This window comes from Dromiciops gliroides, chromosome 1 (assembly GCF_019393635.1).
Source record: "Dromiciops gliroides isolate mDroGli1 chromosome 1, mDroGli1.pri, whole genome shotgun sequence".
NCBI lineage: Eukaryota > Metazoa > Chordata > Mammalia > Microbiotheria > Microbiotheriidae > Dromiciops > Dromiciops gliroides.
Window position 1 is genome coordinate 387,856,458 of NC_057861.1, and position 17,027 is coordinate 387,873,484.

A 17,027-nucleotide genomic window follows, 5' to 3' on the forward strand; every position below is an offset into this window, starting at 1 on the left:
TTAATTATGCTTCTTGAGGACAGAGTTCCTGTTTTGTTTATCTCTGTATCTGCCCCCAAACTAAACAAATGTCAGTTTGCCTTACTGTAAAGCTTTCCATTGGTAGATTCTATGCAAGAAAAGGTAGCACAGTGGATAGATCACCAGGCCTAGAGTCAGGAAGACCTGAGTTCAAATCTGACTTCAGACACTTATCAGCTTTGTGACCCTGGACAAGCCACTGACCCCTGTTTGCCTTAGTTGCTCATCTGTAAAGTGAGCTGGAGAAGAATATGGCAAAACACTCCAGTATCTCTGCCAAGAAAACCCCAAATGGAGTCACGAAGAGTCAGACAGAATTGAACAACAATAAATGCAATAGAATTGCCTCATATGGAAAGTAACATAATAAAGTGATTTTGGTACCTCAGTAACTATGTCCTCTTGAAAAAAGTCTAAAACAGGACCACCTTATACAAACTTGTCTATAGTAAATAAAGTTATTTGAATGAACAACCATTTATACAGTGCTTACTCTGTCTCAGAAACTGGGCTAAGCCCTGGGAACACAAACACAAAAAGGAGGCAGTTGTTGCTTTCAAGAAGTTTGTATTTAAAAGAAAAAAAAAAGAAGTTTGTATTTTAGTGGGGCAGATGATAGATAAAGTTGAAGTGTAGCCAGGAAAGGGAATTTTGGTCTAAGGAATGACAGAAAGGTGAGTGGAGCATTGGGTAATTGATCACTTCATGGGGCTAGAAGCCATTTTAGTACTGTTTGGATTACTGAACCAAGAGCAGAAAACAGAAAGGGCATGGGGAAGTAAGGGTGTGGTGATAGAGCAAAGGACTGCAAGTGATAGGGAACATTATCTAGTCTGGAGTCTGCTCCTTAGAGTGGGCTAGGCCAGTTGGCACTCCCTGAATTACTCCCAGATCAGTTCAGCCCTAGGGTGGGAGTTCCAAAACAGGGTGGCTTAATTGCTGCTGTGAACTGGGGGCACAGGGTAAAGCCTCCTTTTATTTCCTAGGCTGTAGTTTCGACTTCCTTATAGCTGAGATGGCTGAAAATAGGGCTGTGATGCAAAAATTCTCAATGAGTCAGTGCTATGGGTCATTTTCCCTATACTCCATCTTGATTTTATCCCATAGGTCTAACTACCATCTACATACAGAAGTCTCCTAAACCTACCTGTCTTATCTCATTCGAATTCTTTTATTATTATTATTTTTTGAGGCAGTCAGGGATAAGTGGCTTGTCCAGGGCCACACAGTTAGTGTCTGAGGCCTAGGCTGGATTTGAACTTGGGTCTTCCTGACTCCAGGGCCAGCGTTCTATCCACTGAGTCACCTAGATGCCCCTCTTTTGAATTCTAACCCTGTATCTCCAATTGTCAGCTGGATATCTCCACCTAGATTCTTCATAGAAATCTCAAACTCCACATGTCCAAAATAAAATCATCTTTCCCTGTCAAACACACTCTTCTTCCAAACTTCCCTATTATTATTGAGAGTATCTCCATCTTCTCAGTCACTTAGGCCTGCAAACCTAAGGGTCATCCTCACATCTTTGCTTTGGTTCACTCCACATATCCAATCTGTTGCCAAATTTTATCTTTTTTTTTTTTTTTTAGTGAGGCAATTGGGGTTAAGTGACTTGCCCAGAGTCACACAGCTAGTAAGTGTTAAGTGTCTGAGGCCGGATTTGAACTCAGGTCCTCCTGACTCCAGGGCCGATGCTCTATCCACTGCGCCACCTAGCTGCCCCTGATTTTATCTTTTTTAACTTTACCAGAGCATCCGTCTATATCCTCTTTTCTCCACTCACACAGTCACCACCTTAGTTCAGGTCCATCTCACCTCTCATCTGGATTACAGGATTTTCTGCTTCAAGAATCCCCAGTAGGTAGCTAGGTGGAGAGAGCACTGGACCCAAGTTCAAATCCAGTGTCCCACATACCTTAGTTGTATTACCCTGGGTAAGTCATTTAACTTCTATTTGCCTCCATTTCCTCATCTTTAAAATGGGGATAGTACGAGCCCCTACCTCCCAGGGTTGTTGTGAGTCTCAAAAGAGAGAATATGTTTAAGGGTCTTTGTGAACCTTAAAGTGCCACATAAATGTTCACATCATCATGATTTTCCCCCCTCCAGTACACCTCAAAGCTACCAGAGTGATTTTCCTAAAGCACAGGTCACCTCCTCTATTTGATAAACTCCTTTGGCTCCTGATTGCCTCCAGCATAAATATAATGCCCGCTGTTTGCTGTCTGAAGCTCATAATGTGGCCCCCTTTTATCTTTCCAATTTTACATATAACTCCTTTCCTCATACTCTACTATCTAGTTATTCTGGATAGTGCAGTGGATAGAGGCCTGGGCCTGGAATCAAGGAGTTCAAATCTGACCTCAGATACTTACTAGCTGTGTGACTCTGGGCAAGTCACCTAACCCTGTTTGCCTCAGTTTCCTCATCTGTAAAATGAGCTGGAGAAGGAAATGGCAAACCAGTCCAGTATCTCTGTAAAGAAAATCCCAAATTGGGTCATGAAAAGTTGGACACAACTGAACAACAACAACAATGAGCTATTATGAGAACGTGACGCTGCATCTCTCCCATCTTCATGTCTTTGCACTGGTTATCCCCCATGCCTGAAATACTGTCTCCTCCCCTTAGCCTCTTATGTTTCCCTGGCTTCCTTTAAGATAGCTCAGATCCCAGTTATGTAGGAGGCTTTCATCAGCTTCCATCTTGTCTCCCTATTAGAATCTATTGTCCTAGAGGGCAGGAACTATTTTTGCCTTTCTTTGTTTCTCTAGTACTTAGCAGGGTGTGTGGCACATAGCAAGTGCTTAATAAATGTTTCTAAATTCATATTTCTATTTTTTTGAGGCAATCAGGGTTAAGTGACTCGTTCAGGGTCACAAAGCTAATAAGTGTCTGAGACTGGATTTGATCTCAGATCTTGAATTCACAGGCAGTGCTCTATCTACTGCACCACCTAGCTGCCCCTAAAATTCATATTTCTAAAGTTCAGGTCTGACTGTATTACTCTCTTATATGAGAAACTTTACTAGCTTCATATTACCTGTAGGATAAAATACAAACTCTGTCTGGCATTTAAAGCCTTTTACAATCTGGCTCCACCTATCTTTTCAGGTTGATTACACATTATTCCCAGTCATATATATTTTATGCTCTGGCCAAAATGGCCCACCTGCTGTTGCCTGAGAAAGAACTGATAAATAGAGGTATGGATAGAATGATTTTTACATAAATTCACATATTTGCATCTAATGATAGCCATCTCTGGGCTGGGAGGGGAGAGAGAGAAGAAAAAAATTTTACACCATAACTTGATTGTATATTTAAAAGGAACAGTAAGTTGTATATAATAGATTTGCAGTTCCATGTGCAACCATCTTTTTTAAAAAATGATACTATATTATGGAAATGCTTGTTTTATTCCATAAGTAAAAAATAAATAAAAAATTTTAAAGTACCTTGTACTTATTTATCTGCATGTAAACTCCTTGACAATAGGGTTTGTTTCACCTGGCACATAGTAGGCACTTAATACTTAACTACTCGTTGATTGACTAATCTGTGACCATGTTATATTGTCACAGTAGAAGGTAAGCTCCCTGAGGGAGGAAATTGTCTCACCTTGGTGAAGGAAATGCCAGTAGCTAGCAGACTCTCTAGCACATTGTAAACACTTAGTAAATGATTGATTAATCTGCAGCTGAAGCAAGCAAACCTCTGAAGATTCTAATTTTTAAATAAACATTACCACACAGAATAAAGCTAACATTATAGTGTCACCCGGTACCACTTAATGGTTCAGAAAAAAATGCAGTCTTGATGGTTGACATGCATATCATGTCTATGCAAATCATTTTTAAATGATTTGCTTATGAGGGGAAAAACCCATCAACCCCAGAGAACAAAGACTTGGAGTCTCAGTGCTCTGAGAAAGGCTGAACAAACGAATGTCTAACAAGAAAGAGCTAAGATGCAAGAAAAGAACCAATGGAATGTTTCTGTCACCCGGGTAGAGAAGAGAAGGCTTATTCTGTTCACAAGCCATCCTGTAGGTGGAGAGAAGGGGGGGGGCACAGCCAGTGAATGAACAGATCAACAATGTCTTCTGAGGAACAAAAGGAAATATTCTGAGGGAGGGGAGCCTAAAAATAGATCCATCACTCACTAATTTTCCGACAAGTCAGTCATGCCGATTCTCTGTGTGCCCTCAAGGCAACTCCATTTGAATATTTTTTTCAAATAAAAGCAGCACAGACCCAGCAAAATTCAAAGGCTCCATTTCCAACAAACAGCTAAAAGGCCCAAATAGAAAAGAATTCATAGCTAGACGCTACTGGTATGTGACCCCACAAAACAACAGCAGTAACAAAAACCATAGATAGGAAAGCACTAGGCCCAACAGAGGCTGAGAACCCCTCTGTCTGCATAATGGAGCCAGCCCTACACTGGGGCTTCGGAGCAGGGGAGAGAAGCAGCCTTCTCAGTGGGTGCAAGTGGCCTCTGAATTATTCACTGTTCTGGTACTGGGGCAAGTTCAATTTTCCAGCTCTCTGACTCATCCGTACACTCCTTAAATCCTTCGTATAGTTCTCTGTGAAAAATTGTATGGTGTTGGAGTAAACTAGCTCTGAGAATTAGTCAACAATGTTAACAAGCATTCCAGAGATACTACGGTATTTTTAAATTAGATTCAATGTCCCACAAAATAAGTAGAGTAATCCACTGAATCACCACCCAGTTAGGTGGCAACCCCAAAAATTACCAGATACTATTGCTGCAGGAAATATTCTGACATGAAATGCCTGAAAAACAATGCAGGCATGAACTCCAGCCTGGTTAAAAATCCTGGAGAGGAGAAAGGTTTCCTGAAGTCCAGATTTTTCTTCATTATTCTCTTCAATAGACAATAGTAGGATGCCTAAAATATACTTCATTAAGAGCACTTATGCTCCAGCAGAATCTACAACAGATGACTTGATACTATAAAGAGAGATTAACCTGCCAGGTCATACATCAAGAGTGTGCCAAAGTAAACTTTGTCTGAACTGAACCACTGAAAATTCTGAACTACAACTTGGTTTTACTTGAACAACAACGTCACCTGGCTTGTCCTCCTAATTAAAAAACCTGTTTTTAGTAGTCCCACCTAAGGGTTGTTTTCATAAGCCAGAACCCCAAGAGAGATGAAGGAGACTCCTCAAATCAATGATGAGAATTGATTGGTAAAAAAGACTCATCTCATGAGATTTGACCTTGCTTGTTCTGGGTTATCCCACATTCTTGATTCCTGAGCCATGTTGCTCAGGCAGAGGCTTCTGGATCTGAAAGCTCTACAGTTAAATTCAAAGAATATGGAGATGTCCTCCAAGTGAATAAATTCAGCCACAGAAAAGGGACAGTTGCAACCCACAAAGAGAAAGCTGAAACACCACTGGCTCTTGTCCCAAGTGACCTAGCATTCCTATCAATCACTGGAAGTAATAGCAGTAATAAGAAGAATGAATATGAATCACACTTTTAGTCAGAATTTTGTTACTTATTAACTGCCCTTCTCACAGGGTTGTTGTGAAGAAAGCATTTTGTAACCCTTAGAGTGCTATATCAAGGAAAATTATTATTATTGTTATCTATACAACATCCCCACAATTCAAGTAGGTCAGTTTCATCATTTCTATTTTGCAGATGTATAAAATGACACATGCATTAGTTGCCTGCAGTCAGGGGCAAAAGGAAACTGGAATGCTGGAGACAACTTCCTAGATCAGTTCTCTCCTCCCTGGCTACTTGCATCACAGAGTGTTTCCTTACTGACAAAGTGCTTTTCATTTCTATCTCCTCCTTAACAGATGGATATCAGTAAATTACTACTCAATTTCAAATAATGAGGTATTTTTAAAAACTGACCTGTATTAACCTCAGCTCATTAGCCTGACATTCAAACGATAGCAAAGAGAAAAAGAGGTGATAGTTTTAGTCAGCCAGAAGATGGCTAGGTTGCCTGGGGTTGAGAGATGGGTTCCTTTTCTGGGTCTCTTTTCTCTTCTACCTCTATCCAGGCTGGAAAAACTCTGACTAAATTTTCTTCCTAATATGTTAATTTTCCTTCATTTAAATTTATTTTGAATTTTTATTTTCAATTCCAAACACTCTCCCTTCCTTCACCCCTCCTCCATCCATTGAGAAGGCAAGAAACAAGATACCCATTATACATATGAAGTCATGCAAAACAAATATTCTTATCTTTAATACTCGTCCAGTCTTTTCTGTTCTTACTTCAGAAAGAGAAATTCTAATAGCAATTATAATTGAAAATTATGAAATGTTTTAAAATTTACAACATGCTTTTCACATATTATCTCAATCTGAGCCTCCTGACAACCCCTCGAGGTAGGTATTGCGTGTATTAAAATACTCATTTAACAGATGGGGAAACCAAGGCTCAGAAAGGTTAAGTGAATTGACAACTTCCACGCAAGTGAGTTTCTTTTTTTTTTTTTTTAGTGAGGCAATTGGGGTTAAGTGACTTGCCCAGGGTCACACAGCTAGTAAGTGTTAAGTGTCTGAGGCCGGATTTGAACTCAGGTACTCCTGACTCCAGGGCCAGTGCTCTATCCACTGCGTCACCTAGCTGCCCCAGCAAGTGAGTTTCTGCAGCAGGATCTGAACTCAGGTCTTTTGAACTTTATGTGGTCCTTTACCCACTACATCAAGCTGTTTCTCATTAGTAGGCAGCCTTCTCTCTTTTAAATTGTTTTTATTCAAGAAGGGTGAGGCTCCACCAGGTACAGTTTCAGCTCTGAAAGCAAATATCAAGGCAAATATAACTGCTAAAGTTTGGCTAGGATACTGGTGTGTGTAGGTGTGGCTACCCCTAAACTAAGATTTTTTAAATGGTAGCTTGAGCAGGAAATGTATAGAATCAAAAGAGAAAATATACCCTTTGGATGAGCTCGGTTCTGGGGTATTTAGTACTAAAATCCAGGGGTTGGCAAACTGGAGGTCTGTTTTTGTATAGTTCTCGAGCCAAGAGCAGTTTTAAATAAAGTTTGAATATAAACTAAAGGATTTAAAATGTAAAAACTGTTGTTGGCTCGAGGGCTGTACAAAAACCCAACCCCCTCCACTTCATAGTTTGCCAGCCCCTGTAGACTCTGCTCCACCTGACAATTCTGTCTCTTGGCATTTCAACAGCTCTGAACTGTCAACAACTGTTTCTAGACTATGGGGCTGGATCCTGGTTGACTCTGGACCCTGCCTGGTTGTTACCTAATGTTAATTGACTCTTTGTATTCCTGTGAATTCCCAATATGATTATGGAATACTGACAATGAACAAGCCGTTGACACTGGACTCCATAGAGGGCCCCAGACAAGGAGGAACAATACATGTGCATGGCATTGTATAATTCTTTAATTCTAAAGCAATGGGTTCTTCACCTTTTTTGTATCATGGACCCTTTTTGCAGATTGAGTACTCTTCTCAGGATAATGATTTTAAAAGCATAAAATAAAATACACTGAATTACAAAGGAAACCAATTATGTATAGTGAAATACAGTCACCAAAATATTAAAAAACAAAGTTATAGACCCCAGGGTAAGAACCCCTATTCCAAAGTAACTGTATGTTACCCCCTAGGTATTAACATTTTTCAGCTTACTTTGGTGCAGTTTTACAAATGCCATATATTTCTCCTTAAAAAGTTCAGTTCTACACAATTCAATTCAACAAAAACAACCAATCAGTAAGCATTTAAAAACCTGTACTAGATGCTAGGCTTTATACTGAGTACTGGGGGATACAAAGAGAAGTGAAAAAAATCCCTGCCCTCAAACAACTTTCTTTCTTTCTTTCTTTCTTTCTTTCTTTCTTTCTTCTTTCTTTCTTTCTTTCTTTCTTTCTTTCTTCTTTCTTTCTTTCTTTCTTTCTTTCTTTCTTTCTTTCTTTCTTTCTTTCTTTCTTTCTTTCTTTCTTTCTTTCTTCCTACCTTCCTTCCTTCCTTCCTTCCTTCCTTCCTTCCTTCCTTCCTTCCTTCCTTCCTTCCTTCCTTCCTTCCTTTCTTTCTTTCTTTCTTTCTTTCTTTCTTTCTTTCTTTCTTTCTTGCAGGGCAATGAGGGTTAAGTGACTTGCTCAGAGTCACACAGCTAGTAAGTGTCAAGTTGTCGGAGGATGGATTTGAACTCAAGTCTTCCTGAATCCAGGGCTGGTGCTTTATCCACTGCGCCACCTAGCTGCCTCCAAACAACTTACATTTGAATGGGGAAGAGAAAATGCGCTTTGTAAATATGTACAGAACATAAAGAAAATGAATACAAGGTAGTTTGGAGAGTAACAACACTAGAATTTGGGGAAAATGAGAAAAGCTTAAACTGTATCTTGAAGCAAGCCAGGGATTCTAAGATATACAGGTAAGGATGGAGGGCATTTCAGGTGTGGGAGCACAGGAAGTAGAAAGGAATGGAGATGGGAGATGGAGCTATTTTGTGTGAGGAATGGCAAGCAGGCCAATATGTCTGAACCAGAGAGGGCAAAGAAGAGGGAAATGTGTAAAAAGACTGTAAAGGGAGGAAGCAGTCAGGCCGTAAAGAGCTTTAAATGTCAGACAGAGGATTTTACATTTGATCCTGAAGGTAATAGGGCATTGATTGAGGAGGAAGGTGACACGGTCAGACCTGCACTTCAGGTAAAATCACTTGGCAGCTCTGTCAAGTATGGATTGGAGTCAGGAGAGACTTGAGGCAGGAGGATCAATTAGGAGGCTACTGTAACACTCCAGGCAAGAGGTCACAAGGGCAAGACCCAGGTGTCAAAGTTAGGGGTAGTTAGGGTAGGGGCTGAAGTGGAATGCATCATGTGACACATTTATTAGTCAACACATTTATCAAGTGCCAACTTAAAGTAAGGCATTGAGGATTCAAACGTAAAACAACAATGTCTCCAAGGAGTTTACAATCTACCTGGGGATGGGTGGCAGGTAAACAAATAAGTATAAGGTGAAAAAGGACAGGACAGCTCAATGGCACAGTAGATAGAACTCCCAGCCTGGAATCAGGAAGATGAGCTCAAATACATTAGCTGTGTGACCCTGGGCAAGTCACTTAACCCTGTTTGCCTCAGTTTCCTTATCTGTAAAATGCACTGGGGAAGGAAATGGCAAACCTCTCCAGTATCTCTGCCAGAAAACCTCAAACCACTGTTGAGTATTTCCAGTTTATCCTGTCCATAGTTTGTTCATAAATAGTGGTTTACGTGTTGTCTCCCCCATTAGATTGTGAGCTTCTTGAGGGTAGCAACTGTCTTTTGTCTTTCTTTGTGTCCTCTATGTTTATTACAGGGCTTGGCATGTGGTAAGTGATTAATAAATGCATATAACTGACTTTCACATTACTGAATTTGACCCTCAACAAAAGTGAGATCAGTGGGATTTGACTGCTTGCCTACTGAGTAGTACAGAGAGAAGAAGTTAGGTTTCCAGGTACCTAATGCAGAGTGTTCTTTTGATTACACTATGCTATCTCCTGATTAATGTAATATTGGCTTGTTGACAATCACCAATATGTCAAAGCTGATTAGATTCTTTTATAAAAATCCAATATGATCCAATAATAACATGAAGTCCTTCCCTTCCCTTTATTCTCTCCTCATCTTTTAACTTCCAGATTTACAAGGTTTTACTCTAGTCCTGGAATATTAATGTGTCAAAGTTGTCATCCTGACTTAATATCATGTAAACCTTATGATTGTGCTCAAATCACAAACCAACACTGAAATCAGAGTGGAGGCTGGTTAGAAAAATCTATCTACTTGCCTATTTGTCTGTTTCTCTTACCTACCTATGGTCCTATCTCATTGATAAGGGCATAGGACTTGAAAATGCCAGTGATTACTGAGGACATGAAACAGGAACAGATACCAGGATATTCTACCTTTTGATTGTTATCTTACAAATGACTTAGTAGTGCCAACACAAGGAAATGCTGATGAAATGCATTTACTGACTATCTAGTTCTAAGATAATGACCAAACACTGAACCAGTGCTGCCACATGTCTGAAAACTGGCCTGTCCTGCCAACACATCTAACCATTCCTAAGACAAGCCCAACAGGCTAAAAATCTCCAGACAGCTGTGGTGGAGGACTCATCCACTGAACCACCATCTCTCAAGCTAATTTGCTAAACGTGTGTTGCAAGTTATTTATTCACTCAGTCTTTCCCAGACAGACAAGACAGGCTATTCCTATACATGGAAATGATACCAAAGCACCACCATGCTGTTTAGAGAAGAAAAAAAGGGCTCTGAAACTGTTATGCAGCTGGGCCTTGGTAGGTCCTATCAATAACTCAGGAAAACAAATCCACTAAACACTGGCTCCAAATATTGCTCTTTAAATATATCTTTTTTTTTTTTTTTTTTTTAGTGAGGCAATTGGGGTTAAGTGACTTGCCTAGGGTCACATAGCTAGTAAGTATTAAGTGTCTGAGGCCGGATTTGAACTCAGGTACTCCTGACTCCAGGGCCGGTGCTCTATCCACTGTGCCATCTAGCTGCCCCTTTAAATATATCTTAAGGCCCCTATGGACTATGGGAACACTTGAAAGAATTAAGAGCCAGGCAAATCAGAAATTATAGTTATTCAGAGATAATCAATGTAATGTATTAAAGCCCTATTCTGCAGGATGTGACACATTTGTGTGCATTAATGAGGTCAGGCAAAGCTCACACTGCTGGATATGTTCTTCTGCTGTAAAGGAGAGATTCCAACCTGATAAATGCATCATGTTCAGCTGTACTGATGAGGTAGGAGTTGATAGTATAAAATAGTATAGTCCTAATTATGTGGTTTTTAAAAAATATTTTTTCTATTGACATCTTGTCTATCACCCACCTTTCCCACTCTGTGCACCCCTACTCTTACCCTCTCCCAGAAAGCCATCCTTTATAAAAAAGAAAAAAGGAAGACTTTAAATGCAGTGAAAAACATGATTTTCAAGATTGAAGGAGCTGGTTTCTTGGTTGTAGCAAAAACATAGAATCTAAGGGGGCACCCTAAACAAATTGGGAAATATGAATAGAATTCTTAGTTTTAATCATCACACCCTGTTCTCTTTCAGCCTACTAGGAATTCATGTTTCCAGGTCTGCTGATAGCTTCTGGGGTGATTTTACCTTTTAAAGTTCTATATTTTTTGAACTTTCTAAAACATTTATTTTAGTTGTAGAAAAAATAAAACAGGATGGGGAGCAGCTAGGTAGTGCAGTGGATAGAGCACTAGCCCTGGATTCAGGAGGACCTGAGTTCAAGTCCAGCCTCAGACACAACACTTACTAGCTATGTGACCCTGGGCAAGTCACTTAACCCTCATTGCCCTGCAAAAAAACCAAACCAAACCAAAACAAAAAAACAGGACTGCTTAGAGGGGGGGAAAAGTAATTCACAGGGTGGGCCACTATGGAAGAACTATTGAAATATGGCTCATTGGTGCCATGGAACAGCTATTCAGGTACCTTGGGATGAATTTTTCAAGTATTTTGAATGACTTTCATTCAAAGCAAAGGGAAAGGGGAAATAATCACATTATGATTGAAATTTTAACACACTGATTGCATCGTTTTATAAGATAAAAGATGGCATCTCCAGTAAATAAAGCATATAAAACTCAAGTTAGTAAACAAAAGCACAAGAAACAGATCAAATCTCAGATAATTTATGTGGTCTACACCAATGCCTTACAGGGAAAAATATAAATGAAAAGAGAAGCCAGTATATGGTACCCAACCTGCCTTGGACCATAGGGATCTGCTCTCTTTCCATAAGCTGGGCTTTCTTGGGCTTATTCATCAATGGCTTATGCCCCTGAAGTAGGATGTGGTAACAAGAAGATTAATAAGCCAAAGGTTTTTGTCTGAAGATTTCTGATCAATGACTAACTGTGATTTTATAGGGTTTATGATGGACTCAATATGCAGAATGAGACTTTTTTTGCGCCTTTGAAAACAGTTTTATTTTTCTTTCTTGATGGGGATAGACAGAAGGAGGTAGGAGTGAGAGAAAAGCTTATTAAATGGAAAAAAAACATTAAGAAGAGAAAAGAAACAAATGGTTACACCTTTGTACTGTTGTAGAATAATGGCAAAACTTTTGAATGGGTTTAGTTCATGGGGGAGAAAAAAGGGATTTTAGGTGACAAAACACGACACCAGTCAAAAGAAGAAAAAAACACCAGATCTGGAACAAAGCAGTGCCAACAATGGGGTTTTTTAGAATGAAAGATTTTTTAAAAGCCACTCACCTGTGCACATATCTGATGCATGACGTGACCAAACTCGTGGAAGTAGGTCCTCACCTCATCGTGCCTCAGCAGGGAGGGACGGCCTGCAGCAGGCTGGGAGAAATTTACTACCAGGGCAGCCACAGACATCATTCGGCTACCATCAGGTAGGAGACAGCCTGGCTGGAGGCCAAAGCAGGCTGCATGGCCATATTTTCCTTCCCTGAGTTAAAGAGACACAGAAACACATAAAGAGGATGAAGACATATATTAAGTGCCTGTGATGCACAGGCTGAGAACTCTTACAAATAACAGTCAGCCACTAAAGCATGCCAAGGGTGAAGAAGGTAGAAACATAAGGATATGGTCTGTTGTAAGCATTACCAAAAACTTCTTATTACACTTTATCCACCCTGTGGCAAACAAGGTAGCTTGGGATTTTTGTGAAAGGTTGTTTTTTTTTTTTTAAACAGCATTTTGTTTTTTCCAATGACATGTAAAGAAATTTGTTTTTTGGTGGGGCAGTGGGGGTTAAGTGACTTGCCCAGGGTCACACAGCTAGTAAGTGTCAAGTGTCTGAGGCCAGATTTGAACTCAGGTACTCCTGAATCCAGGGCCAGTGCTTTATCCACTGTGCCACCTAGCTGCCCCCTAAAGAAAATTTTTAATATTTGTTTATAAAAAATTTTTGAGTTCCAAATTTTCTCCCTCCCTCCTTCCCTAAAAAGGTAAGAATTTTAAGTACTCTATATATGTGCAATCATGTAAAACATATTTCCATATTACTCATATTGTGAAAGAAGAAACAGACCAAAAGGGAAAAGAAAAGAAAAAAAATAAAGTGAAAATAGTATGCTTTGATCTGCATTCAGACTGTAAAAGTGTTAAAAACCACCTTGAAGTTATGTAATCAAAACACTTTATTGGGGAATACGACTCTTAGAATAAAAATTATTCCTGACCTGGCATATTTGACCACCCAGATTATTTTAATAATATCCTTCTTGTCATTTCTGAGGACAGCACCAGTTCAGCTTTTGTAATTAGCCACAGAGGTAAAAGTAAATTTGAAGTCAAAAGTAGCTTTCATTTTATACAAGTGGTTGTTTCCCTTCTTAGGTCAGTATCCAATTCTAGATTAGACCACAAACAATTCTATTCTTCCTCTATTCAAAAAGGGAAGAAATCATACAACCAAAAGCAGTCAATTTATAAATGGGACTGTCTTGTCTGAAACAGAATACTCTACCTTGGCCTGAGAAGAGGCACTCAATACAGGATGAACTTACCTCTCCTTGGAGAGAAGTAGTATCAAGGATGGCAACTTCAAAGCTGCAGGTCACCTAATGAAGGCCATAGGGCCAGCTTTGATTTCCTTTCCCCTGGACGACTAAAAGCCCTCAGGTTTATGGTTTTTTTCTTTTTTTCTTTGTTTTGTCTTTTCCCTTCCTAGCATCTCCCATCACTTTCTGACTCTTGCCTGCTGAAGCTGCTACAGTTAACAAGGAGTTGGTCTGTCTTGAAGCTATTCTGGGTGGTTCTTACTCAGACAACCAAACCAAAAAAAAAAAAAAAAAACAAAAAACCTAAGCAGGAACCATTTATCTAGATTCTAGACTGAAAGATTATCCTTACGAAGAGAACAGGCAAAGTAGCTAAAAGTCTATGTCATATAGAACAAACATCCTAATCATCCCAGAGCTTTCTCCACTCCCACAAAAGATAATTAGAGTCATAGCTAAGGCCAGAATTCAGAAAAGAGTAGGGCCCATTCTCTGAGTATCCAGTTCAGTTCAATTCAACAAACTAATAAAGTGCCCAAGGTATGTAAAGCACTATGCTAGCTCCTAGGGAGATGAAGAGGAAAAAAAAAAAAGCAAACCAAACCAGTCCCGGGCCTCAAGGAGCCCATGCCTACTAAGAGGGATGTGCCATGCTTGCAGATAAGTATAACGTCTGTGACTAACACAAAGGAGAACTTCAGCAAGAAGGGTCTAAGAATTCTGGCAGAATAACCGACTTTCAGCTAGGGGTGAATATCAGGGCAGATTTCATGGAGGGAGGAGATAGTACTGGTTTGGTCTTAAAGGAAGAGAAGCATTTAAATAAGAAAGGAGTGCTTTCTATACATAGAAAATGGCCTCTGTGAAGACACATGGAGGTGGGACAGTACAGGATGAGATCTGAGAACAGCTGGTAGACCATTCTGTCTGAAACATAGAGAGTATGTAGGGGAGTAGTGTGAAATAAAGGTAGGTTGGAACCAGATTGTGGAGGACCTTAAATGCTAGGCTAAGAAGTTATATTGAGTGTATCTTGGCAGATATATAGTAAAGGAGTCTTGCAGGCAAGAATAATCACACCTGAGCCTGGAAAGGGACCTGAGAAAGAATTCTGAAAGCTATCACTGTGGTCCACATGTTCCCTGGTACCTCTCAGTTTATTTATTTTTTTGTTTTGTTTTGGTTTTGGTGAGGCAATTGGGGTTAAGTGACTTGCCCAGGGTCACACAGCTAGTAAGTGTTAAGTGTCTGAGTCCAGATTTGAACTCAGGCCCTCCTGAATCCAGGACCAGTGTTTTTATCCACCGCACCACCTAGTTGCCCCCTCTCAGTTTAAATAAGCATTTGGAGTGGTTTTATTTTAAGCAATCAAATTGCATGGAACAGCTAAAGCTCACACTGGGGACACTGGTTGAACTATATAACAGTATTGATATGGTCACCCAGCTGCCACTAAATGGGCCAAATAGTCACTCATCCTCCTACCCAGCAACTACAGGAAGTCATCTAGAGTTGGTGGGTGAGCAATTTCTGCCAATTAGTGACCTGGGGATACTGTGTTTTCTTTTGCTCTAGCAAGACTGAGGACTAAAACTGACCTACTATGGGTTTCACAGACATTTTCAGAGAATGGAAAAGAGATTCAGAAGAACACCTGTTAAAGAACCAAGCTGAGAGGATTAATTCCAGAATGGAGACTAGTGGACTCTCAACAACACGAATTAAAAAATAACCAAACCCAAAGGATATGACAGAATTACTATCAGTAGAAGTCTAAGAGAGAGAGAGAGAGAGAGAGAGAGAGAGAGAGAGAGAGAGAGAGAAAGAGAGAAGAGTAACTGATAGAGTTACCTTGGGTATAGGTCCAAGTAAAACTGCCCTAATACCTCTCCTGTTGCTTTATCTTTCACTGTATAGAGAGTAACACTTTCATTCCAGACATGGGCATCAGTCACTTGCTCAAACGAAAGGCCCAACACCTCTTGATAAATGTTCAGGAGGCCTTCAGTGACCACTTCCATTGGGAAATATTCCTTGAGCTTCTCTTGGTTGATGGAGTATTTGAGTTCTTCTGCCTGGGTCATGTAGTAATGCAAATCCCATGCATTGATTTTTCCATCATATTCAAACCCCTTTTCCTCACATTCCTTTTTCTTCAAATTCAGAATGAACTCTCGTTCTTCTTCACCCAAAGGTTTTAGTTTCTGGCTTAAGTCATCTGTAAGGGCAATGAAGACAGTATTCTGGTTTTTCTCAGCGGGGGAATTCATTCATTCAACAAGAATTCATTAAACATTTATTATATGCCAGACACCATGCTAGGGAATGTAGGGTATGTATTTCTGGTATTTTTTAACACAATGTTCTCTTTAAAAACAAAACAAAACAAACCTTTGGGAGGGGTGCTTTTTGTCTTTATATCATAGTCATTTATGGAAAAAAATTCCTCTTCTTTCCCCCTCCAGATTGAACTCTACCACACAACAAGGAAGAACGAACCAAAAACTGACTACATCTAACAATGTACCTTTGATGTGACGAGAGTGGCATATATCATTGCTTCTCAGGAATGACCATTGTATGTTTTTAAACTCCATTTTTAGTGATTAAAAAATTTTATATTGTTGTAGTCATTGTGTCTAGTGTTTCTTTGGTTCTGCTTATCTCACTTTGCATCATTTCTTTTTTTTTTTTAACTTTGTATCATTTCATACTAAACTTCTTCTCCTTCTCTGGATTCCTTATATCAGTCATTTCTTATCAGACAACAGTAGATAACACTGATATATAATGGGGTATGGTTCAGCCATTCCAAAACTGATGGGCATTTACTTTTTTTTGGTCCTTTGCATCAAGCTATGAATATTTTGTTATATTTTAGATCATTTTTTTTTCTGTCTTACTTGGGGAATATGTTCAATTGCTAGGCCAAAGGGTACTGACAGTTTAGTCACTTTTCTTGCATGATTTCAAATTGATATTCATAATGGTTGGATCAATTTACTGCTTTACCAGCAGTGTGTTAGTGTTCCTCTTTTCCCACAGTCCCTGCAATGTCTACTGATTCTGGTTTGGTTTTTTTTTGGGGGGGGGCAATCATCTTTGTTTTTACCTTCATTTCTCTTACTCTTTTTTTTTCCCCCAGGGCAATGGGGTTAAGTGACTTGCCCAGGGTCACACAGCTAGTAAGTGTCTGAGGCTGGGTTTGAACTCAGGTCCTCCTGAATCCAAGGCTGGTGCCTTATCCACTGCACCACCTAGCTGCCCCCCATTTCTCTTACTCTTGATCATATTTGAAGCATGCTTTCAAATAGTCATTGATATCTTCAAATTCTCTTGAAAACTGTTCATATCCTTTGGCCATTTATCTACTAAGGGGACAGAGCATCTTCCTGCATAGAGAACATGCTCAGTAAACATTTGCTGACTGAATTCACTGTAGGGATTTGTAAGG

General features: G+C 39.7%; 1 protein-coding gene across 4 annotated transcripts in view; it reads right to left on the reverse strand.

Moving 5' to 3' along the window:
- The window catches only part of NLN (neurolysin), a 138,158-nt gene that overhangs the window by 31,974 nt on the left and 89,157 nt on the right, over positions 1-17,027 (reverse strand). For all 4 annotated transcript variants that reach the window (XM_043976921.1, XM_043976918.1, XM_043976919.1 and 1 more), the window contains 2 exons: positions 15,425-15,791; positions 12,312-12,513 (listed from right to left, as the gene is read on the reverse strand). In XM_043976921.1, the coding sequence (XP_043832856.1) occupies positions 12,312-12,513; positions 15,425-15,791 (569 nt within the window). The remainder of the gene's footprint in view (positions 1-12,311; positions 12,514-15,424; positions 15,792-17,027) is intronic.